General features: G+C 49.3%; 1 protein-coding gene across 1 annotated transcript in view; it reads left to right on the top strand.

Moving 5' to 3' along the window:
* The first annotated feature begins 649 nt into the window (after positions 1-649).
* Positions 650-26,249, top strand: part of ADAMTS2 (ADAM metallopeptidase with thrombospondin type 1 motif 2) — a 312,393-nt gene continuing 286,793 nt past the window's right edge. The window contains exons 1-2 of the mRNA XM_049874524.1: positions 650-878; positions 1,872-2,266. Coding sequence (XP_049730481.1) covers positions 752-878; positions 1,872-2,266 — 522 coding nt within the window. The 5' untranslated portion in view covers positions 650-751. The remainder of the gene's footprint in view (positions 879-1,871; positions 2,267-26,249) is intronic.

Here is a 26,249-nt window from a genome sequence, read left to right as displayed (position 1 = left end):
TGGAGGGATGGGGAGGCAGACGAAGGGACAGGGGCGCCAGGTAGAGAGGAGTTCGGGCAAAAGGTGCTGATTTTTGGAGTAGCTCCTGGAGTGCATCCTCCTATAACTGTGTCCTTCGGCCTCTGGGGCCTCCCCTGGGACCCTGCAATTAGCCTACAGCTCCCATATCCCCACGCCCTGTCCCGCCCCAGAATGCAGGAAGAGGGTGTTGGAGCCTCCTGGGTGGACCGGTGGAACGCAGGCGCCGAAGGACTCTCTGGGTGGGGTTGCTCTGCCCAGGGCTGCTCCTACGAGATCGTGCGGAGAGAGGGCGCGGGGCGCGCCGAGGGTGGCCCGCGGCGGGACTCCTCCCGCGCGGCCCGCAGCTCTTCTCTGCTGCCGCCTCGGGGCGTGTCTGCTTCGCCGCTAGCCCAGAACGGCGGCGTCGGCGTTAGGTGGCCAGCCGGAGGCGGCGGCGGCGGCGGCGGCAGAGCCAAGAAGCGCCGGGTCACCGCAGGCTGAGGCGCCTGCCGTCCCCGCCCTCCCTCTGCTCGCAGTTCCTCCCGCCCGCTCCCTAGCCGCCGCGAGCCCTGCCCTCTCCCCGCCTCCCTCCGGTTCCCCGCCCTCCCTCCGCGCGGCTCCTCCTCCGCCCCGCGCCCTGCGGTGCTGCAGCTGCAGGCGGCTCCAGCTGCCCCCAGATGTGGACTGGGCGGCGCGTGGGCAACTTTCGCGCCGGCTGCGAGTGCCGGGCCAGGGTTGCGGTCCGGCTGCCATGGATCCGCCGGCGGGCGCCGCTCGCCGCCTGCTCTGCCCCGCGCTGCTGCTGCTGCTGCCGCCGCTCCTGCTGCCGACGCCTCCCGCGAACGCCCAGCTCGCCGCTGCCGCCGCCGACCCCCCAGGTAGGTGCAGCCCGGCCCTCACGCCCGCGACCCCCACCGGCCGGCCCGCCCGCTGACCCCACAGTACCCCCAGGCGCAGTCCACCCTGACTTGGGCAAACTCCGTGCGCCCCGCCTGGGGCCAAGTTGGCCAACTTCGAGGCCGGGATGGTCGCACAGGAGGCGCCCCGCGGGGCAGCCGAGCTCCCCAGGCCGGGGGAAGCTTAGGCGCACTCGCGGCTCCTGGGACTCGGCGTGTGGAGACTGAGGGCCGGCAAAGCCCGGCGGCGGAGAGCGCAGCACCAGTTCCAGTGGGGCTGGGGGAACCAGGGCGAGGCAGTGTCCGGGCTCGTGTCCGGGAACGCTCGGGAGGAGCCCCGGTGCCTCGCGCGCCGCCTCGGCCCTGGAGACTGGTTGGAGCGATTCGGAGGGGATCCCCGGAGGTCGGAGAGACTCTGCTCCATCCCTTCCATTCTCGGGTGCCCTAGGAGAGTGGCCCCACAACCGGGTGACTGGCAGCTGAACACGCAGGACAGGCCTCCCCGTGCCTGTGGGAGCTGAGTCCTCGCCACTCCGGAGGGCGCTAGGGCGGCGGTGCCGCGGAGGGGTCGAAGCACACGGGCAGGGGGGCCAACTGAGAAAGACTTCCAAGCAGTCTCATGCCCTGCCAAGGAGGGTAGGCTTAATGGGCCAGGGGACGCACTGGAGGGGCCATTCCCTGGGGAACTGAGAGACGCCCGGGGAGCCCCAACCCGGAGAGGGGCAGGGGCAGAGCTCCTAGCTGGCAGGGTCCCAGAAAGAGACGCCCAGGGGCTGCGGGGCTTCTGTCTGCTGGCCCTGTTAACGCCCCTTCACGGTTGCAAGAAGGCCCGGAGAGGTGCAGGTTCGCTTCTGGGGGCTGCCTGGAGGAAGGCCCCTTCACTTTGCAGTGGGGGCAGGGCTGCGGGTGCGGGGCTCCGCCGCGTGGCTCCGGGCTCCGAGATTTCAGCGGGTCTAATGCCCCTTCCCGTTGCAGGGGGACCCATGGGGCATGGAGCGGAGCGCATCCTGGCGGTGCCGGTGCGCACTGACTCTCAGGGCCGCTTGGTGTCCCACGTGGTGTCGGCGGCGACGGCCAGGGCGGCGGTTCGGACCCGCAGGGCTACCCCAGTCTGGACCCCGGGCTTCCCCGAAGGCAGCGAGGAAGACCCTGGCAGCCGCCTCTTCTACAATGTCACAGTCTTCGGCAGAGACCTGCATCTGCGGCTGCGGCCCAACGCCCGCCTCGTGGCGCCTGGAGCCACCGTGGAGTGGCAGGACGAGTCGGGCACCACTCGCGTGGAGCCCCTTCTTGGAACCTGTCAATACGTCGGGGATGTAGCCGGCCTGCCCGCAACCTCCTCTGTGGCGCTCAGCAACTGCGACGGGCTGGTGAGTCCGCACTGTTCTGCTCCTGTCTCTCCTTTGGGCTTTGGAGGCTGCTGTCCTGGGAGTCCCTTGGGAGGGCAGGGCTTGCCCTGAGGGCCTGCTTTGCCGCCCTGGTGCGTAGGGAGCCATCCCACCACTGAGGGTTTGGCTGGAAGGCAAGTTATTTTGATTGTTCTGATAAGGAGGCCATGTATGGGAAGGGGGAGGGTCGCAAAACTCCCGTCAAGTAGCAGAGCGTCTTTGTGTCTCCCTGGCACCCGCCTGCACCTTTTTTCTTGCATTTAGGTGTGGGTTGGGGTGTGTGTGTGTATTTGCATGCGTGTGTCTGCACGTGCGTTTGGGTATGTCCATGTGCATTGCATCTGTGTACCTGAGCATCTGTGTGTATACGTTCGTGTGCCATTGTGCCTCTGTGCACATGTGTCTCTGGGTTCTTGCTCCTGTGTGTCACGGTGTCTGGGAAGTGTATGTCCCTGTGCGTTTTTGCAGGCGGGATATGTGTGTGGTAGGTAAGTCTGCAGGTGGAGCCAGCCCTGGGAGCAGGCAGTGGTGCTGAAATGCCCTGTTAGCTCTGTGCCCCCCCTCGGCTGACTGGGAGCCACTGATTTTTACTCTGTGGTTTCCTGTCGAACTCCAGTTGTGTATTTGAAAAGTAGGCTTTCTCTCCCTGTTTTGAGCCAAGGGGAGCATTTGGAAATGCAGGCTCTGGTGTCCACGGACTCCTTGTATCTTTAAGTGGGCAGGCTCTGATGGACCCGTGAGGCTAGAGGGCCCTTTGGGGGACTTCCTGGGCCATTCAGTGTGACTCAAGCTGTGGGAAGTTCTCCTGCATCCTAGGGCGCAGAGGGACCATTGCTTGGCACCCGGGGGCCTCAGAGGAAGCCTGGATCGATGCTCAGGGAGGAGGCTGACATTGGCGGTGTTCTGTCCAGCAGCTTGGGACCTGGCACCAGGCAGAAGCCACTGCAGTTTTCTATTTTGGATTGGGTGTGCGGAGGTCAGGTTGACTCTGCTAGCCAGATATCTGAAGCCACCTACTGTGGGCTCTGCTCTAATTGCTGCTCAGGGCATTCCTGCTCTAATGAGTGGCTACTCTCCCAGCCCTGCTGACCCCTGCGCACGCCCATCCTCGGCGGCCAGGGCCTGTCCTACCGTCTGCAGAGCTGGCAATTAGACGAGAGCCCAGCGACCGCTGGCATGCTTTTTATGGAGACGCAGGAAACTTCACTTGTTGCTTAGGAAAATCACTGCCTTTGGATGGATTTAGAACCCAGGCTTGTTGCAAAAAAACTATAAATGTCCTTGGAGGAGTTGGGTTAAAATGGTGCAACGCTTTATAGTTGCTGTTGTCTCTGAGGATGTTCCGGGTCTCATAGGTGTGTCTCAATTTATACTGGAGGTGAATTTCCTAAATGAAAGGAAATCAGTCCTGGGGACTTGGCGGGGGAGGGGGGAGGGGGCTTGGTGGTGGTGGGTGACGTAGATGTAGTGTGTTGGTACCTGACGACTGTGTCCTAATTAATTCCTGATGGAGTGCATTTCAGAGAAGCTTTGCCACTGTATCATTCATTCATTTGTTCATTCATTCATTCATCCAGCATGTGATATTTCGTGTGTCCTCAGTACTGGTCAGAGACATGGCAGGCCTGGAACCCACCCTGGGCTCACACCCTCAGGGAGGCTGACAGGCTGAGGGGTTCTCTGGCCAGGGCATTAAGTATGTGCTCCTGAGGGGCTCTTTGAATAGGATGAGTTGTCCACTGGAAAAGGTGCAGTTGCCCATCTGGGCAGAGAAAACACCATGTGTGAAGATTCCAGGCATGGAGTGGCTTGGTCAGGACAGGCATGGTGAGAGGTTACATGTGCTGGACATGGGCAGAGATTCCAGTATACCTGCCCTTGCAGTGTCCACAATGCAAATATTAAGTTTGGATGTCAAGGCGACATGCCTGTCCCAAGGGCCACAGAAACTTTCAGACCTATTGTCCTCCCCTATCCTGAGGCACATGTGGGTTCATTGTCTTGCCTGGCCCTGAAGACATCTGAATTTATTTCTCTGCTTTGAAGGATGGCAGTTTTAACCTTCTTTGCTGTGGAAAGCAATCTCTAATCTATTCAGTACAGTAGAATTCTTATTTCGGGGATGCTTTCAGTTGCAAGTGACAGAAAATGTAAGCCAAATTAGTGTAAGCAGGAAGAAGAAGTAAATAGCTCACATAATGGGGAAGTCTTCAGGCATGGCTGGATCCAGGTACTCCTCACAGGCTTCAGGACTCTTGCCCCTGTCCTATTATGTGTTGGCTTTGTTCTCAGATAGATTCCCTCTGAGGTGAATCAGATGGCCCTGGAAGTGCCAGGCTGACATCTTTTACTGATAACTCCAGCTGAGCCTTGGGTGTTGCTCTGGCCAGGCCGGGGTCAGCTGTTCCTGTGGGAGTCAGGGCATGGGGTTTGCAGAACCCCATAGGCTGAGAGTGCAGGAGGCACTGCTCCCCAAAGTGGCATGAGATTGTTTTGTCAGAAATCAAGACCTTGGGCCAGCCAAAGTGATAATTCTACTGGAGGCAGGTAGAGGTGCAGCCCCAAGATAAGCCACATGAAAATGTGCTTTATAAGACATGTATGCACTTTATTTCCAGAGAGGCTGAAGAAGGTAGCATTTCTGGGTTCCCTGACAACCACTAAAAAAAAAAAAAATTTTTTTTTTTTTTTTTTTTTTTACAACCACTAGATAGACATTATTCATAATATTCACAGGGTTAAAGTTTGCCTTTTCATGAGGCATGAGAAAAAAATGCTGAGTGAAGGGTTCTTGTACGTCACATTGCTTTGAAGAGTTTTCTAGTATCTTTTGGGCCACATGATGCTATTGTTGTTAGCTGCCGTCGAGTTGATTTTTGACACATAGTGACCCCGTGCGACAGAGTAGAACTGCCTCATAGGGTTTTTTAGGCTGTAGTCTTCATGGGAGCAGATTGCCAGGTCTTTCTCCTGCGGAGCCACTGGGTAGGTTCAAACTGCCAACCTTTTGGTTAGCAGCTGAGTGCTTAATCATTGTGTCACCAGGGCTCCTACAGTCTACACCATAGGTGTGCTGATTTCAAATTATTCGTGCTGATTTCAAATTATTCTTACACGCTCATTAAAAACCCAACGAAAGCCTGTTGGCATAAAAAGTAATGATAGCAACTCACATTTTACTGTGCTCCTACTCTGTACCAGGCTCTGTGCCAAGCATCTTATGCCTCATTTCCTTGTTTGATCCTCATAGCACCCTAAGGAATATGTCCTAATATTGTCCCCATTCTACAGAGGAATAAATGGAGGCTCTGAAAGTTGAGGTGGCTTGCCTAGCACTTCACAGCCAGCATTTGAATGCCTGTCTATGTGATTCCAAGGCCCTACTCACTCCATTTGATTGCCTTTTCTGCATGTCATTAAAAAAAAAAAAAAAACGAAGAACTTCATTTCTTTAAAACATTTTTGACCTTACCTACTCTGGGGACTTTCTCAGCCAGCAGCATTTACTGTCCACAGTGTGAGGAAGCAGGAACTGGGAAACAGGCCCTGGTGGCCCACACACTTGCTGGTGAACTGCTCTGGGCTGCAGCTCTTCATTCGTGGGTTGGGGCCCAGGAACTGTGTTGCAGCCCGATCATAGTGGGGACACTAATAGGATGGTCTGGTGTCTCTGGCTGGGCAGGGCCAGCGGAGGACGCCTCTGCAGGCTGGGTAGTGGGAAGGGCGTGACCTCTGAGGCCTGGTCCTCTGATCCTGGGGCCGAAGGTAGAAGGTGCACACCCTTCCCGGGGGTACCATATGAGCTCCTCGACATTGTGAGGCAGAGCCCTCATTGTATGGCCAAGGCTCAGAGAGGCCCCTGAGCTGCCTGAGGTCTTATGGCAAGAAGAAGCTGGAGCTACTGCCACGGGGGGCCAGGGCTCCCCTCCCAGCTGCCATCTTGGCCAGCACCCACTCTGTGCAGTCTTGCTGGACATTAAGAGTCACCAAGGACCACAGGGAGCCCTGGTGGCACAATAGTTAAGCCCTATGGAGTAGTTCTACTCTGTCCTGTAGGGTTGCTATGAGTCGGAATTGATGCAATGGCAACGGGTTTGGTTTTGTTTTTTAAAGGCCACAGAGAGAAGCCATTTGCTCCTAAAGGGACTAAGGTGAGGTTCATTTTTCCTAAGAAAGCCACTGCATTGAGGCCCACACACTGGGCTCCAGCCAGCTCAGGAGTTAGAGGCAGGCAGGCAGGTGCAGGTAGGCCCTGAAGCTGTGGGACAGAGGTGCCTGGGACTTGCAGACAAAGTCCCTGCCTGGGGTCCAGGGTGGTCCAGGGTCTTCCTTCCTCCCACCCTGCACTGGCATTGCCTGGAAGACAACGAGGGGATCTCAGGAATACTGAAGAGGGGCTGCAGAAACTTCTGGGCTGCCTAGGTGTTGGGACTCCTCAGGTCAGAGTGGAGGCTCCCTGTTTGGCCCCTGCTCTTTGGAATCTACACATCCACCCAGGGTGCTATCAACTTTCTCCACGGCTGTTACCACTCTTGTTTAAGACTCTCTCAGTTTAAGTGACAGGAAACCAGCTCACATTGGATGACACAAACAAGGGACATGATGGTCCTTGCTATCTGGGGAGTCCTGAGGAGAACCATCTTCAGGCATAGCTGGATCCAGGGGCTCGGCACTAGTGTTGGAACATGCTCTCTGTCCCTCAGTTCTACCACTCTCTTTGTTCCTCTCAGGGTTACCCTCCCCACGTAAGGGCCACCAGTAGTCCTGGCTTAACCTGTCTCCCAAGGTGGCAATCCCTATGGAATGGAGAGCACTCCTTTCTGGATGATTCCCACAAGAGTCCTGGAGAGGGCTCTGTTTTGTACTGCTTGAATCACAGGATTATCTTTAAATCATTTGCTGTGGTGGGGGCCTGGGCTGAGCGTTTTGCCCACCTTCTGGTTCAGGGTGAGGGTCAGGCCTCTAAAACACATGGAATGGAGTGGAGAACGAGTCTGCCACCACACTCCTCCCGGACTCCAGGCTTCCTGTGTCCAGCCCACATCTCCTGGGTTCTGTCCTTGCCTGCCCAGCTGCCTCTGGGATGCCCTCCCTGGCCAACCCCATGGTGACCCCCACATGCAGCCAACCACCATCCTGCATGTCTACTTCCTACACCTCTTTGGAAGTCATCCCCAGTTTCCATCCCTGCACCGCTACCTGACTCCAAGTTACCATCTTTTGCTCCTGTATTCCTCAACTCCTCTGAATTGGTCTCTCCCCACCAACCCATTCTCTGCACAATAGCCAGAGTGATCTTTAAAAACCACACATCAAATCATCTCACTCTTTTGCTTAAGGTTTTTATATGGTTTTCTTATTGCCCTTAAAAAAAAATCCAACGCATCGGCCTGTCATTCAAGGCCACCGTGATTGGGGCCAGTCCAGCCTTGCTCGTCACTGCCGTGCCCCTCATGGCTATAGCCAAGTTTATCAAACACTCCCAGCTCAGGGCCTATGCACAGGCTGTTCCCTCTGCCTGGGCCACTCTTACTCCCTTCCTTCTAACCTGGCTCACTCTGCAGGTCTCAGCTAAATGTCTGTCATCCAGGAAGCCTTCCCAGGCATTCACATGCTTCTAGGTAACTTGTACCACGAATGTCATGATTTGTTTGGTGTCTGCCTCCTTGTGTGACTGTGGATTCCTTTGTCCCATCCCCAGCTTTGTCCTCAGGGCCCAGCACGGGACTGGGTGGAGCTCAGTTGAGGGGCATAAAATGAAAGTGATTGGGAAGGTGGGGCTGGAAGCCTGTGCAGGGAAGGGGGTGGGACTCGCCCAGGAGACACTGTGACCCAGTGCCCAGGGTGAGCCTAGCTCTCCTCCCTCTTCTGCTCTGTTGCTGACCCCATGGCAACTACAGCCTGTGGAGCAGACCACCTTGGAGAATAGTTGAAAGCTCTGCCTCTTTTTCCACAGGAATGCATTTGTGCACACACATGGTTTTCCCACCCTTCTTGGGGTTCATGAGTCCTGAGTTTAAATCCCTGGTCTAAACCAAACTAAGTAAGGAAGGGAAGCTTGCATGGGAAAGGGACTAGATGGGTGTGAGGAGACCTTGGGCTGGACTCTGGTGACTCACCGTGTGACCCTGGACAGGGCTCTTCCCCTCCATGAGCCTTGGTTTGTCCAGGTGTAAAGTGAGGGGCTGGAGTCAGCCGTCTTTGGGGACTGTTCCAGTGCAACTCCAAAGCTGGAGTTGCAAACTCAGATGCCATAGGGGCCAAATGGGGACTAGACACAAGTGAGGGGACAAGGTAGCAGCAGGGAGAGGTGGGGACCCTGGTGAGCCCATGGCCCATCTCAAGGGGGCAACTGTTTCTCCGTTGAGTGATTGTTGACACTCAGGAATATAGGCTTGTGGCTGTCAGATCTTCTGATGTTTCTTCAGAGAACCTGGATGTCTGTGTCATATTTCTGATACTTTTGCCATCGTGCAGACAAATAAGTCCAGCTTGGAGACCACGTGTCTGCCCTGAGGCCCCCTGACAAGGGCTTTAGTGGCAGATCTGGAAATGCTGGGGACTGTGGTGGCAGCAGTATCTTTGGATGGGCCTGGGCTTCCTGCAGGACAATTTGGCAGGCAGAGAGGGACTGTTCTGGGGGTTTGCTGATAAATCAGCCTTATTTCCTCATAGCCTCCCCTCTCTCCATGCCCCCTTCTGCAGCATTCACCACCTCTTGGTGGGCTTCACCACCAGCTTCTCATTGGAGGGTCTTTGGTTGGAGGGAAGGGCTTTCTGCAGTTCTTCCCTCTTTGGGGTTCAGGAGAGAAGGGTCAGGGCTTTGTGCCCCAGTTGTCAAAGCAGCAGCCCACAGGCCCTCTGCCCATCTCATAGTGGCCCCATCAGAGTCACATAAGGCACATGTGTTGTCTAAAACCCAGGCTTCAGCACAGAAGGCATCTATGGACACTTGCAATTGGGATGGGGTAATCCAGGGGCTGAGTGGTGTCACCTGAACCTTGCTCTCTCAGTTCCATATCCCCCGTGTGATACTGCTCCCCAGGGGACGCAGGCTGCTGCTGACCCATGTTGCTCATACCCCCAGGGACAGCCCACTGGAAAACAGAAAGCACCTATTTTTTGGAGGTTCCCGCCACAGCCCTGAGCCCCATTCTGATTGGACTGGCTTAGGTCACATGACCTTTCCAGTAACTAACAATTGCAGTTCATAAGTGGGATGTGCTGGTTGGCTCAGGCCTGAGCCACATACCCTGCCCCATGGCCTGCACCTGAGGGGCACATCCTTGGGTAAGAGCAGGGTAAGGGGAGGGGGACACTGGGGAGACTGGCTACCAGCGTCCACCACAAAACGACTCCTGCCTTACCTCCCCTGGGAGGGCAGCATCAGCTGCCCACCTGCCTTCCCTGTGCCTTGGCAGGCACCTCCCCACTGCTGCAGCCTGTTTGCCCTCGCTGGGGGCCATTGGCCATCAGGTGGTGCACCCTCAGGGAATTCCACCAGCTGGCGGTTGTCCCTCAAGGGGTGGTGGGCAGCCATGGGAGGCAGTCTTAGGATTGGCATTTTCTCCACACACTCTTGCCTGGTACTGTGCTGGGTGCTCTGTGCTCATGGCATCATACTGCTTCCCTGCAATAGTCTGTGAGCTCAGCAACAGTTATCCCCATTTTACAGATAAGGACACCTGGAGTTACAGCAGGTTTGTGTGACTCTCTGTGCAAGAGGTGCCTTTTCCCCTTGGAATCATTTTGGAAAGGGTATGGTGTAGCCTGAACCCAGCCTCTCATGAAGCTCAGCATGGTGGTTCACCTGTCTCTGGAGCCTGGGGAGGATGTTGCCTGATGCTCAGGGTCCTGTTGTACAAACACACACCCAGAGCAGCAAAATGCCGCCACTCTGAGGGGTCCATGGACCCTGGGTGGCTGCTGGGTTTGGAGACTGGCAGCCCTCCCCATGGGCACCGTCAGGCCCTACTAAGTGGAACAGTTGGCAAATTGCCTGCCCTTTTAAAAATGCTCTGCTGAGAATGGATAAAAAAACACAGTCTGTCTGTATGCTGCCTGCAAGAGACACACCTTAGACTTAAAGACACAAACAAACTAAAACTCAACGGATGGAAAAACATATATCAAGCAAATAACAATCAAAAAAGAGCAGGAGTGCCACTATTAATTTCTGACAAAATAGATTTTAAAGTAAAATCCACCACAAAGGATAAGGAAGGACACTATATAATGATTAAAGGGACAATATGCCAGGAGAATATAACCATATTACATATTTGCACACCCGATGACAGGGCCTCAAGATATGTAAAACAAACTCTAACAGCATTTAAAAGTGAGATAGACAGCTCCACAATAATTGTAGGAGACTTCAACACACCACTTTCAGTGAAGGACAGAACATCCAGAAAGAAGCTCAATAAAGACATGGAAGATCTAAATGCCACAATCAACCAACTTGACCTCATAGACATATACAGAACACTCCACCTAACAGCAGCCAAGTATACTTTCTTTTCCAATGCACATGGAACATTCTCTAGAACAGACCACATATTAGGTCATAAAGCAAGCCTTAACAAAATCCAAAACATTGAAATATTACAAAGCATCTTCTCTGACCGTAAGGCCATAAAAGTAGAAGTCAATAACAGAAAAAGCAGGGAAAAGAAATCAAACGCTTGGAAACTGAACAACACCTTGATCAAAAACAACAGGGTTATAGAAGAAATTAAAGGCGGAATAAAGAAACTCATAGAATCCAATGAGAATGAAAACACATCCTATCAGAACCTTTGGGAAACAGCTAAAGCAGTGCTCAGAGGTCAATTTACAGCGATAAATGCATACATCCAAAAAGAAAAAAGGGCCAAAGTCAAAGAATTATCCCTACAACTTGAACAAACAGAAAGAGAGCAACAAAAGAAACCCACAGGCACTAGAAGAAAGCAAATAATAAAAATTAGACCAGAATTTAGAGAGCAGAAAAACAATTGAGTTAACAAGACCACATGCTGTTCTTTGAAAAAATTAACAAAATCGATAAACCACTGGCCAAACAGAAAGAAGATAAACAGGAAAGGAAGCAAATAACCTGAATAAGAAATGAGATAGGTGGTATCACAACAGACCCAACTGAAATTAAAAGAATCGTATCAGATTACTATGAAAAATTGTACTCTAACAAATTTGAAAACTTAGAAGAAATGGACAGATTTCTAGAAACACATTACCTACCTAAAGTAACACAAACAGAGGTAGAACAACTAAATAAACCCATAAACAAAAGAAGAGATTGAAAGGTAATTAAAAAACTCCCAGCAAAAAAAAAAAAGCCCTGGCCCTGATGGCTTCACTGGAGAATTCTACCAAACTTTCAGTGAAGAGTTAACACCACTACTACTAAAGGTATTTCAGAGCATAGAAGAGGATGGAATACTCCCAAACTCATTCTATGAAGCCAGCATATCCCTGATACCAAAACCAGGTAAAGACACCACAAAATAAGAAAATTACAGACCTATATACCTCATGAACTTAGATGCAAAAATCCTCAAAAAAATTCTAGTCAATAAAATTCAACAACATGTCAAAAAAATAATTCACCATGACCAAGTGGGATTCATACCAGGTATGTAGGGATTGTTCAGCATTAGAAAAGCAATCAACGTAATCCATCATATAAATAAAACAAAAGACAAGAACCACATGATCTTATCAATTAATGCACAAAAGGCATTTGACAAAGTCCAATACCCATTCATGATAAAAACCCTCAGCAAAATAATAATAGAAGGGAAATTTCTGAGCATAAGAAAGGGCATTTTTACAAAGCCAACAGCCAACATCATCCTAAATGGAAAGAGTCTGAATGCATTCCCCTTGAGAACAGGAACCACACAATGATGCTCTTTATCACCACTCTTATTCAACATTCTGCTGGAAGTCCTAGCCAGAGCAATTAGGCTAGATGAAGAAATAAAGGGCAACCAGGTTGGTAAGGAAGAAGTAAAAGTATCTCTATTTGCAGATGACATGATCTTATACACAGAAAACCCTAAAGAATCCTCAAGGACACTACTGAAGCTAATAGAAGAGTTCAGCAGAATATCAGGATACAAGATAAACATACATAAATCAGTTGGATTCCTCCACACCAGCAAAGAGAACATCGAAGAAGAAATCACCAAATCAATACCATTTACAGTAGCCCCTAAGAAGATAAAAAAAAAAAAATACTTAGAAGTAAATCTAACCAGAGACGTAAAAGACCTATACAAAGAAAACTACAAGACACTACTGCAAGAAACCAAAAGAGACCTACATAAGTGGACAAACATACCTTGCTCATGGATAGGAAGACTTAACATTGTAAAAGAAATGTCTGTTCTTCCAAAAGCGAGCTATAGATACAATGCAATTCCGATCCAAATTCCAACGACGTTTTTTAATGGGATGGAGAAACAAATCACCAACTGCATATAGAAGGGAAAAAGGCCCCAGATAAGTAAAGCATTACTGAAAAAGAACAAAGTGGGAGGCCTCACACTACCTGACTTTAGAACCCGTTATACCGCCACAGTTGTCAAAACAGCCTATTACTGGTACAACAACAGAGACATAGACCAATGAAACAGAATTGAGAATCCAGACATAAATCCATCCACATATGAGCAACTGATAATTGACAAAGGCCCAAAGTCTGCTAAATGGGGAAAAGACAGTCTGTTTAACAAATGGTGCTGGCATAACTGGATATCCATCTGCAAAAAAGTGAAACAAGACCTATACCTCACACCATGCACGAAAGCTAACTCAAACTGGATCAAAGACCTAAATATAAAATCTAAAACGGTAAAGATCGTAGAAGAAAAAAATAGGGACAATGCTAGGAGGCCTAATACATGGCGTAAACAGTATACAAAACATTACTAACAATGCACAAACACCAGAAGAGAAACTAGATAACTGGGAGCTCCTAAAAATCAAACACTTATGCTCATCCAAAGACTTCACCAAAAGAGTAAAAAGATTACCTTCAGAGCAGGAAAAAATTTTTAGCTATGACAATTCTGATCAGCATCTGATTTCTAAAATCTACATGATACTGCAAAAACTCAACAACAAAAAGACAAATAACCCAATTAAAAAATGGACAAAGGATATGAACAGGCACTTCACTAAAGAAGACATTCAGGCAGCTAACAGATGTAGGAGGAAATGCTCAGGATCATTAGCCATTAGAGAAATGCAGATCAAAACTACAATGAGATACCATCTCACTCTTAAAAAGCTGGCATTAATCCAGAAAACACAAAATAACAAATGTTGGAAAGATTGTGGAGAGACTAGAACACTTATACACTGCTGGTGGGAATGTAAAATGGTACAACTACTTTGGAAATTGATTTGGCGCTTTCTCAAAAAGGTAGAAATAGACCTACCACACGATCTAGCAATCCCACTCCTTGGAATATATTCTAGAGAAATAAGAGCCTTCACACAAACAGATACATGCACCCCAAGTTCATTGCAGCACTGTTCACGATAGCAAAAAGATGGAAGCAAGAACAGTTGAATGGATAAATAGATTATAGTATGTTCACACCATGGAATACTACGCAATGATAAAGAACAAGTATGAATCCTTCAAACATAACATGGAGGAATCTGGAAGGCATTATGCTGAGTGAAATTAGTCAGTTGCAAAAGGACAAATATTGTATGAGACCACTATTATAAGAACTCAAGAAATAGTTTAAACACAGAAGAAAATATTCTTTGGTGGTTACAGGGTGGGGAGTGAACTTAGAGGGGTATTCACTAATTAGATAGTAGACAAGAACTATTTTAGGTGAAGGGAAAGGCAACACACAACACAGGAGAGGCCAGCACAACTGGACTAAACCAAAAGCAATGAAGTTTCCTGAATACGACTGAACACTTTGAAGGCCAGAGTAGCAGGGGTGGGGTTCTGGGGACCACGGTTTCAGGGGACATCTAGGTCAATTGGCATAACAAAATGTATTAAGAAAACACTCTGCATCCCATTTCAGTGAGTGGCGTCTGGGGTCTTAAATGCTAGCAAGTGGCCATCTAAGATGCATAAATTGGTCTCACCCCACCTGGAGCAAAGGAGAATGAAGAACAGCAAAAACACAAGGTAATTATGAGCCCAGGAGACAGAAAGGGCCACATAAATCAGAGACTCCATCAGCCTGAGACCAGAAGAACTAGATGGTGCCTGGCTACAACCTATACTTGCCCTGTCAGGAAACGTAACTGAGAGTCCCTGATGGAGCAGGAGAGCAGTAGGATGCAGACCTCAAATTCTTGTAAAAAGACTGGACTTAGTGGTCTGACTGAGACTAGAAGGACCCCGGAGGTCATGGTTCCTGGACCTTCTCTTAGCCCAAGACTAGAACCATTTCCAAAACCAACTCTTCAGACAGGGATTGGACTGGAGTATAAGACAGAAAATGATACTGGTGAGGAGTGAGCTTCTTGGCTCAAGTAGACACATGAGACTATGTGGGCAGCTCCTGTCTGGAGGTGAGATGAGAAGGCAGAGGGGGACAGGAGCTGGTTGAATGGACACAGGGATTACCGGGTGGAGAGCAGGAGTGTGCTGTCTCCTTAGGGAGAGAGCGATTTAGGAGTGTGTAGCAAGGTGTGTATAAGCTTTTGTATGAGAGACTAACTTGATTTACAAACTTTCACTTAAAGCACCATAACAACAACAACAAAAAGCTTTCCTGATCCTCCCGCCAAAAATGCTCTGCTGAGTGGGTGGAGCTGATTTGCACAAGTTAAGTGCAAGCAGCAGGACAGAACTCCGTGGGAGTGAGCCACCTGCAACAGGGTCTCCTTACGGTCACAGTGGGTGCCATGGGCTGCCAGGCTGCATCATGCTCTGGCCCTGCTGGTGACCTGGGGCAACTCCCTTCTCTTTTTAGGGCCTTGGTCTCTTGCCTGTAAAATGGGGTGACTAGCCTAGCGGCCTTGCAGGCCCTCACCACAGTATGATTGAAGGCCCCTGAGGGGCTCCCTCTGAGAGCTAGTTGAAGGTAACCCCAGGTTCAGGTATGAGAACACTGCAGCTTGGGCCTAGTTACTGTTCTTCTGGCCCCACTTCATCTCCTTTCTCACTCATCTTACCCTGCCTGGGTCCCTTCACCAAAGAGCTGCATGGGAAGTGTGGGTGAAAGCAGGGTTACCGGCAGGCCATTGGGCTGAATGCAGGGTTGTGGCGTGTGTGTGTGTGTCCATCTGCTTCCTTCACTGGAGCCTTGGGTGATCACAGATCAGGCTGAAGAGGCCAGGGCTCCTCTGCCCCCAAGCAAACGTGCTAGCTCTTGGGAGATTAAAGCTCTCCCTCACATGCACCCCTACATTTCCTTGATGGTGGGTCTAATTTAGCCTGGCCTTAGGGGTTCAGCGAGAGACAGGGTCCTGATCACAGGCAGATTTTGCTCCATTCCACACTTCCGTGCTTCTAGCTGTGTGACCTTGGGCATATCTCTGCCCCTCTCTGATCCTCAGCTTTTCTCTTCTGTAAGTGAGGAGAGTCCCAGTAGCAGCTGCCATTTTTTTCAGCACTGATCATGTGCCACGTGTTGTTGTAAGCACTGGCTAGGCAAGTGTCCTCTTGCTTCCTTTTTGCCACAGTCAGCCCATTTTCCAGGAGAGGGGGCTGGGAAGTGGCACTCCCCCTCTGCTCTCTGATGGCTGCACCTTCTCACCTTTTCTGTCCCATCCCCTAGCGTTCCAGCACTCGGAGAGTGAACGGGTGAAGGCCCTCCCAAAGCCACTGTGGAGAAGGCTGGGTCCTCGCTCAGCCTACTGTGAGAATCACAGGCTGTTGCTGAAGCCACTATGAGCAGAGGAGTCAGTGAAGCGTTCGTCTGCCCTGAGCCACAGGGATGACCCCATGCCTGGTGCATCACTTAGCACTGAGGCTGGGGCAGCTGCATGATGTCCTGAGCTGTGGCTGGGGCCTGGTTTCTCAGGACCCATGGGGCAAATGTGCATAGGCCCCTGGGGACCTTGGATCTGTAGGGACAGGCACACAGCCTTTGTTACTCCTGCCACCCTCCGCATCTCCAGCAAGCCAGGGGTTCCCGTGCTGCTGCCAGATACAATAGGCTGATGTGTGTGTACATGTTTGTGTGTCTCTGCATGTGTAAGTGCATGTGTGCACACGTCTCATGTGTGCATGTGGGAGCGTGCACACGAGTGTGCATGTGAGTACATGCAAGTGTGCATGTGTGGGTGTCTGCATGTGAATGTGTGCATGTGAGTGAGCATACGCATACATATGTATGTGTGTGCCCGTGAGAACGCACATGTGGATGCATGTGTGTGTCTATGTGTAGGAGTGTGTGTGTACATCTGAGTGTGTATGTGGTTCGAGTGAGCATGTGTGTATGAGTCTGTGTATTTGTGTGTATGTTTCTGTATGCATATATTGACTGAGCATGTGCACATGTGTGAGTGTGCATATGTATGTGTTAATGTGTGTGCATGCAAGAGCTTGTGTGTGTCTGTGTATGCAGGAGTATTTGTGCGTGCATTTTGGTGTGCGTGTGCATGTGTGTTTGAGTGTTTGATCTTGGCAGGGACTTCCTGCCTGGGTAGGGGGCTGAGGTGGAATGGATATACGGAGGAGAGAGGAAGACCCCAACCACTTGAATGTTGGTGCTGCCTTCGATCCCCCGACCCATGGGCGCTCCACCATGGGAGATCCCCAGGTAGGAGCCTTTCACTCTGCAGCATATGTTTCATATTAAATGTCAGCTGTCCACTGGGTCTGTGGTGCTGCCATTAATATGGAGAAGTTATTACTGAGCCTGGAGCTGGCTTCTCGGGCTTGTTCATGAATTTAAATTACACTGCATGTCTACTCGAGAGTCCGTGGAGTGGGGCGTACAGCTTCTGCTTGGAGCAATGGAAACCTTGGCATCTGGGCCCAAGGCCTGGGTCTGCCTGATAGGACAGGGAGCCTCAGTGCTGCCCCTGCTCCGGCCCTATCGGTGAGTGACCAGTGGACACATTTCAGTGATTACCAGGGGGAAGCAGCAGATTTATATGAGCTGGAGAGGCTGGCCAGGGTCACACTGTCATCTCTGCCACCTGTGACTGTGCAGCCTGGACAAGGGCCTGGACACCGAGCTTCAGTACCTTGCATTCTGGAAGGGGGATTCCAGCAGCACTCACCTGCCTGGGCTTTGAAAGCACAAGCACACAGAAAGCACTCCGTAGAGACCAGGGGTTTGGCAAACGTTGGCTGTTTGATTGAGTTTAAGATGTGTTAATCATAGGACACACTGTTACTTAATGTACCACTCCCAATTAACTGCAACCTGGAGCCTTAACCGGAGTCCTTGGGGCATAGGCATCAGTCATCCCAGCCCCTCATTGTCGGTGGCTCTCAGCCACCCCGACGAGTTACCATTTCTCCTGCATCTGCTACATTGCTTAGCACGTGGTTGCTGTCCTTTTGCACATCTCTTGGTCACAAAGCATGACATAGCTTTGTCCAGTTTTGGGTGCCTTCTTCCCTCTGGTAAAGTATAGGATACATTTCAGCCACTTAAAGTGTACAGTTCAGTGATTCGGTATATCCACAGATATGTGCAATCATCACCGCAGACCATTTTAGAATATGTTCAGCACCCCCAAAAGAAACCTTGTCCCTTTTAGCAGTTACCCCCCATTCTTCCATCCCCCAGCTGCTGGCAACCATTAATCTATTTATAGATCTACCTGTCCTGGACGTTTCTTGTAAATGGAATCATGTAATATGTGGTCCTTTGTGGCTGGCTTCTTTCACTTAGCTAATGATTTCAAGGTTCATCCATGCTGTAGCACCTCTCGGTACCTCTTTCCTTTTTATGCCCAAAGAATATTCCATTGTATGGCCGTGCCACATTTTGTTTATCCATTTTGTTGTTGATGGACACGTGAGTTGTTTCCACCTTTTGGCCATGGTGTCTAATGGTGCTATGTACATTCATGTACAAGTTTTTCATATGCCTTTTTTATTATTAATTTTCATATGCCTTTTTTATTATTAATGCGTTAAATAATAAGATCTAACAGTGGGTCTCACAACTTGTGTAATTTCTAAGTAATTCTGTTGGGGTTGTTGCTTCCATTTGTAAAGGAAGAAAATGCTAACTATCAGAGGTGAATGAAAACGAAGCTGGAGTGATCTTCTCTCATAGTTTACAAAGTCCTGGTAAAGAATCCTCAAGGGGACTCCCTGAGGGCAGTGGCAGACTCCTCGCTGTGGGTGCCTAGTGTCTGACACGCAGTACAGTGTCATTCCTCCAGTGACAGATATTTGCCTCACTGAAGCCAGAGCTACAAACTCTGTGTCTTTATTCTTCTCCATGTACACCATGACTTTTTGGCAATCACGGTGTAACTTTTGGAAGATATTTTCTGTGTGGGCACCTGGGTATTTCTCCTTTCAAATTTGAGATTGGGACCACATGGCAAATAAGGCGTATTTATGTTTTACTCAAAGGTGGTAAGAAGCAGTTCAAGAGCTGTGAACCTTATCTATCCGTCTACCTACCTACCTACCTACCTGTCTGTCTGTCTATCATCTGTCATCCCTCCTCATAAAAAAAAAAAAAAAAAAATTGCCATCCAGTGATTCTGACTCATGGCAACCCCATGTGTGCAGAGTAGAACTGCACTCCACAGGGTTTTCATGCCTGTGACCTTTCAGAAGCAGATCACCAAGGCTTTCCTCCAAGGCGCCTCTGGGTGGGATTGGGCTGCCAACCTTTCAGCTAGTAGCCAAGTGTTTAACCATTTGAGCCCCCCAGGGACTCCAAATAATCTCCAGTTGGTTGTAAGTGAAACCTCAGGTTAAGTGATAGCACCTCTGTCAGTCTGTTCTTGCACCAGTACTGTGTTCATTAGTAGAGCTTTATAATACTTCAGAGCCGTACCATCCAATGTGGCAGCTACAAACCACACATCGGTACTGAGCACTTGAAACATGGCTAATCTGAATTGAAAGATGTCCTAAGTGCAAAACACACCAGATTTCAAAGACTTAGTACAAAAACGGTATAAAATATCTCATTGATACTTTAAAAATATTGACTCACGTATTGAAATGATAATATTTTGGGTATATCGGGTTAAATGTTATTAAAATTAATTTCGTCTGTTTCTTTTAATTTTTTTTTCAACGTGGCTACCTAGGAAGCTGGCATTCTATTTCAGTTGGACAGTGCTTCTTTGAAACATCTGGTTGAGTACTTCGTTCTTTGCTGCTACTCTTTTGCAAAAATTTCTTGGCTGGTCACATCTGTTTATTCTTTCAAATGAATTTTTGAATTGTTTTGTCAGGTTAGAAAAATTCCTTGTGAATTTGATCGATGCTTAATTAACTTAGAAACTAATTAAAGGAACAATTGACATAATGTACAATACTTACCAGGAACACGGTATATTTTTTAATTCTGTTTTATAGAAGTATGCTCAGTAAAGTATTATACATTTTTTATTTAGGTCACTCATTTTTTTTTATTAGGGTTATTGCAAATGTTTTTTTTTTGTTGTTGTTCTCTTTTTCTTTTTGACATTGTAAATTGAATCCTTTCCATCTATTGTTGGTATACAGGAAGGCTATTGATTTTTATAGAATTCTCTTTTACCAAGCTGCTTGATTGAGCACACTAATTCTAATATATCTTTGCAGATTCCCTTGGGTTTTCTAGGTATACAGTTGTACAGTCTGTAAACAATGATAATTTTGGACCCTCATTTCCAACCTACACGTCTAGAACCTTCAGATTCATGTTAAATAACAGCAGCGGCTCCACGCATCCGGGCTGTGCCTGACTTTAATGGGAACGCCCCTGGCGGTTCTTTGCTTAATATAATGCTTGCTCTTGGATTAAGATGGATTTCATGTGAAAGCAATATCCTCTGATTTCTAATTTTCTAAGATCCCATTTTTATCAGCAAAGGAGCTGAAATCTAAATAAAATGTGTCTAACACTGTACTCACTTCCCCCAAAATCTAAGATGCTGTGGTTTTTGAATCTAGGGGGGCTTGTGTTTTTCTGGTCACCTCCACCTTGGGGGTACCACCAGCTCTCCTCAGTTGCCCACTTTGCTGGCCCAGAAATGAAACCTGGTCCCCAGTAACAGCTGTCAGAAACCACACACAGGAAGGGCTGTGGGGAGAGGGGAGCTCTCCTGAGCATGGGATGGGAAGATGGAGGAGAGTGCCCCCTCAGCCCTCCAGGTAGCTTCAGGTGGAACATGTGTCACTTCTTAGAATGCCCTTCAGACTTCACACCTGGGGGAATTTCCACCTCAACTTGTTCGGTTTCCTTTCTCTCTGTGGTGTCTTTCTTTCTCTCCTCATCCAATTTTCCTGGGGCCAGCCCGTGAATACTCCTGGATCTTGCAGAGGGTTTGCCTTCTTCTCCGAAGTGTTGGCATCATCTAACACAGACATTCAGTGTCCACCCTCCTTTACACTGTATTGCATGTGCTTATAAAAGGTATTTTTCCAAACAAAGACAGTCTGCTCCCTTAGGAGAAATCTGTGGCTGGTTGTGCACAGAGTAAAAGAGTTTTTCATAAAAGTGTTTTTCATCTTGCCGTCTGTCTGCCAACTGACAGACCTTGGATTTGGAGATATGAATAAACATCCATGCCTAGGGCCCACCCTGAGAGATGCTGATTTATCGCATGTGGGCAGGCCTGGGGATCTGTATTTTTTCAAAAGCCACACAGGAAAGTCTTACGCACATAAAAATGGCAGACCCCTGACCCAGAGGAAAGTAACCAGCTGTAAGGCCCGACAGACCCTCGGGCCTACCTCTCCTCTTGGTCAGTCTCCCCAGTGATAACACCACCTGCCTTGCAGGCCTTGCCTGATGGAGCAAATAAGATCAGCACTGGCCAGCCCCATTCAGCAGGGAATGTTAAGGAAGGCTGTGCATGTGTGTCTGTGTGTGTGTGTGTGTCTGTGTGTGTGGTAGGGGTGGGGGGATTGGGATCAGAGGAAAGGGATGGCCAAGCCATGGAGTGCCCAGAAGCAGGAAATCTCCTGCAGCAGGACTGGCTGCTGCTGGGGTGTTGGCTTCTAACCCTCTCTGCCCTCGGGCCCCTCACCTGGAAATCCAGAGTCCTGGCAGAAGGAGGGCAGCCCCCTTGCAGAGCATCCCCAAGGCTACCCACAGTGGGAAGGGGCCCTCACAGAGAAGTGGGCAAGAGAGGGGGTGTGGACTCCCAAGGCCACACAGCAGGCTGACCACACGGAGGGCGTGTGGGGAGCAGTGTGCTCAGCACTGGTCCTGCAGACCCAGGTGGGGTGGAGCAGGGGTGGGTGTGCTCTTTGGTGCCCTCCCCCCCACCCCCATGCCCTGGAGACTCTCTTTCTAGCGTTTCTCTCTCCCTCAGCTTGCTAGCTGTGGGCTGAGTCTGTCACAGCTGGTATGGCCTTGCCTGAAGCTGGCCCACAGTCTGGGGGGCTCTGTAGAGTGAGGGGAGGCCCTAGGCCAGGTTCAGCCATACCAACAGAGGCCTGTGTTACCTTTTCCTCTTTTTGCGGGGGGGTGTTTCTAATTTATTTTTTGTGCTTTAAGTGAAAGTTTACAAATCAAGTCAGTCTCTCATACAAAAAGCCATACACACCCCACTGTGCACTCCCATCTGCTCTTCCCTTAACGAGACAGCACATTCCTCATCTCCACCCTGTATTTCCCCTGTCCCTTAAACCAGCTCCTGTCCCCCTCTTCCTTCTCATCTTGCCACCAGACGGGAGTCGTTCACATAGTCTCATATGTCTACCTGAGCCACAAAGTTCAGTCCTCACCAGCATCATTGTCTATCTTATAGTCCAGGCCAATCCCTGTCTGTAGAGTTGGTTTCGGGAATGGTTCCAATCTTGGGCTATCAAAGGGTCTGGGGACCATGACAGTCAGGGTCCCTCTGGTCTCAGTCAGGCCATTAAGCCTGGTCTTTTTATGAGAATTTAAGATCTGCATCCCAATGTTTTCCTGCTCCATTAGGGTTCCTCTGTTGTGTTCCCTGTCAGGGCAGTGATCGGTGGTAGCGGGCACCATCTAGTTCTTCTGGTCTCAGGCTGATGGAGTCTCTGATTCATGTGGCCCTGTCTGTCTCTTGGGCTCATATTTACCTTGTGTCTTTGGTGTTCTTCATTCTCCTTTGCTCCACGTGGGTTGAGACCAATTTATGCATCTTAGGTGGCCACTTGCTAGTTTTTAAGACCCCAGACGCCTCTCACCAAAGTGGAATGCATGCAGAACGTTTTCTTAATACATTTTGTTATGCCAGTTGACCTAGATGTCCCCTGAAACCATGGTCCCCAGACCACCGTCCCTGCTGCTCTGGCCTTCAAAACTCTTGGTTGTATTCAGGAACTGTGTTATCTTGGGCAGCACCTTCCATGACAGCTGTTAGCTGGGTGAGCGGTGAGGCTGGGTCCTGGCCCAGAGACCCCTCCCTTCCCTTTCCTCTCTCCCTCCTCTCTCTTCTTTTCTATTCTCCTCCCTCCCCTCCTCTTTCTTCTTCCTTCCCTCCCCTCCTCTCTCTCTCCCCTCCTCCACTTCTCTCTCCCCTCTTCTAGTTCTTTCTCCCCTCCTTCTGCCCTCTTTCGTCCACAGAGTGAGGCCACCCTGTCCCCCATCAGCCAGGCTGTGGGCTCCTCATGGTGGGCTGCCCACTTTGGCCTCAGTCTTTGAACACGGACACGTTCACATTTACACCATCAGCTACTCCTCATGGGTGCACTCTGGGAACCAGTGATGATTCATCCTACTGTACTGGGGGATGGAGAAAGTGGGGCTTTGAGAGGGGAGTGAACTCCCCCAGGTCACGCAAAGCCCAGAGCCTGGGCTCGCCCCACTGAAGGCAAAGCTCCAGGTAAAACTTTTGCTGCCCTCAGAGGTACAGGGGTCCCCTCCACCCCCACACACGCAGAGTTCGTTACAGCCACGGGGGTTCCTCCTGCTCTCCTTGGTGGCTGAGTTCTTTGACCATGTCTCAGCAAACAAGGTCAAGGGCTCGCCCTGCCCTGCAGAGAAGCCCCCACCTCAGACAGGGCTGGCCTGGCCTTTGAGCACTGTCTTTCCTGTCAGGGTGCCCGAGCCTGCCTGCGCTGGATGTGTCCTCTTAGTGAGGCTGACTGAAAGGTTGTGCGTGGTCCCTGGGCAAGGGGGTGAATGAGGGCTGAAGTGCAGCTGGCTTCTGCATTGAGGGGTGCCAGTGTTGCATGTGGGACAGTGGACATCCGAGGGGCGGGACGGGCGTGCCAGGCGGGCCCTGCCCTCACCATCAAGGTCACTGGGGTTGCTGTATTCTTCTCTTTGAAGAGCTCCTGTGTCCTCAGGCCTTAACGCAAAGAAGCAAAGCCAGGGGCAGACCCAGCAAGGCTGCCAGCAGCTGAGGGTGGCTCCTGCTGGGGCGGCTTTGATTATGGTCACTTTGTGGCCTCTGGAGGGAGTGGATGCTTAGGACTGTGTGTGGTTAGGGGAGAGAGGGTTGCTGGTAGCCTATCTGGATTGGCTGCTGGGGGGCAGGGTCCTCAAAGCCCTCCCCTACTGGCCCCAGGTGCCCACCTGGGTTCCCGAGGACCTCCTAGGCTTCTCTGGCCTAGGACCCTCATCTTGGGTGTTAGCTTTTAGTTAATTATGTGGGTATGGATCAACCCTATTGTTGAAATTTGTGGTTCTTTGATAACTTCGTGGTTGTGTCTCCCCAGCTCTCCTCCTCTGGATCTGATTGGTCCTCCTTGGGGTAGTCATTAACCCTTTGTTAGCTTGAATGGATTTATATTTGCATTGTTCCCCTTTTTATTTTATTTTGTTGACTTTCATTTCTCCTGTCAAATCTGCCAGGAGTCTCCTGTTGATTTCTTCTGTTTGGTCAATCTGTAGAAAATATTCAGCCTTTCAAAGAATTGCTGTATTATATGTTTTTCTTTTTTCCTAATTCAATATTTAAATATTTGTTGTTGTTAGCTGCCATCTAGTTGGCTCCTGACTCATGGTGGCCCCATACACAATGGGATTGGACCACTGTGATTCATAGGTTGATTTTTGGATGTAGATTGCCAGGACTTTCTTCCTGGTCTTAGTCTGGAAGCTCTGCTAAAACCCGTTCAGCATCATAGCAACTCTGACAGATGGGTGGTGGCTGCACATCAAATACATTGGCCGGGAATCTAACCTGGGTCTCCTGCATGAAAGATAAAAATTCTACCACTGAACCACCACTATCCTCTAAATATTTAACTCCTTTAATTAAAGCGGAATGTATTTAGCAGTACTGTATAAGGTGTTAGTTTAAAAAATTTTTTTTTCTCCCTCTAAATTGCTGTCCTGTTTTCTCCGTACAATTCTTTTATGGATTTACCCTTTTCTCATGACTTTGGGATGCATCTTCCATCATCTGTTAAGTTCACAGAGGCGAGATCATGCTTTATTTCTGGACTTTCTGTTTTTCTTTTTGCACCAGTACCAGGTTCTTTAATTATTGTTACTTAACAATAGGCCCTAATATCTGACAGATCAAGTATTTTCATTGTGATTTGGTAAAATGTTTTGGCTATCCATTTTCCAAATGGATTTTGGTATGCCTTCTTAGGATCTTAAACAATATTGTAAGGAGATCTTTATTTTGGATGGTATTACAGACCTAAAATGGTACCAACTTGTGTTGGACCTCAGCAAATCTTTGCTGAACAAGTGAATGCCATCTTCATGGTATTTAATTTTCTCGGGGGAACATGAATATTGGTTCAAATCTTTTAAAGTGTATCCTGGTAGGATTACTAAGAGTTTGAGATTTTTATTGCCGTTGTGAAAGGACCCTATCCATTATATTTTACCGCAGGTTCTTATAGATCTCTAAGAACATTTTACATCTATAATACAGTAGATGACCACTTAACTCAGAATACCTGGGAACCGACTTGTTCCAGATTAAAGATATTTCCCATTTAGACATCTTCATTCCCAAAGAGCAAACAGAGAGAGCTAAAAATGACATTTTAGTACAAATTATATGTGTATTTGTACAACTGTACCCTACACTTTAAAACCACTGTTGACCTGGTGAACCGGAGCCCAGCATTGCCTGTGTGTGGTGTGAGGCTTCCCGGCCTCATCTGCCGCTGATCACACACAGCCCAACACCTCCCACCTTCCCCAGGTGCTTCAGCAAGTCACTCTTCCATTATCGCAGTAGCACAAATGCGAAACATGGATACCAAAAAACCCCAAACCTGTTGCTGTCAAGCCAATTCCGACTCATAGTGACCCTATTGGACAAAGTAGAACTGCCCTGTAGGGTTTCCAAGGAGCAGCTGGTGGATTCGAACTGCTGACCTTTCAGTTAGCAGCCAAGCTCTTGAAACATGAATACTCATTAAAAAAATGCCTTTAAAAATAAATATCCTTCTTGGGTGTCTCCCGTTTGCATTCCTAGATATGCAAGCTTCTACATTTATTTTGCATCTACAGACATTTTCATCAACTTTATTATTATTATTTTTTCCTTTTTGTGCTGATTTTCTTGGGGGAGGATTTTCTAGGTATGCAATCTCATCTTCTGCAATTGATAATGTTTTTGTCTCTTCTCTGTATTTATTAATTTTAATTATTTATTATAAGTTTTATCGTGTTGGTTAGGCCTGTAAAGGTGAACTTCAGTAATTTTGGATGGGAACCACAGCCATGTCTTCACAAAATCTAGTCTGCCATCTAAGGTAGATGATTGGACCAGATGGTGCTTCTTTTTCTGTGGATAGTGGTGGGCCCAGAGTGGACAAGCCTTGGCCTAATGGACCTCTCGTCTTCACTTACCATTTGATGTCGGATTGATTCCAACTCATGGCAACCCCATGTGCTTTAGAGTTGAATTGTGCTCCATAAGGTTTTCTTTTAATTTTATTTTG

Source organism: Elephas maximus, chromosome 2 (genome assembly GCF_024166365.1).
Source record: "Elephas maximus indicus isolate mEleMax1 chromosome 2, mEleMax1 primary haplotype, whole genome shotgun sequence".
NCBI classification, from domain to species: Eukaryota; Metazoa; Chordata; class Mammalia; order Proboscidea; family Elephantidae; genus Elephas; species Elephas maximus.
This window is presented reverse-complemented; position numbering and strand designations above follow the sequence as displayed.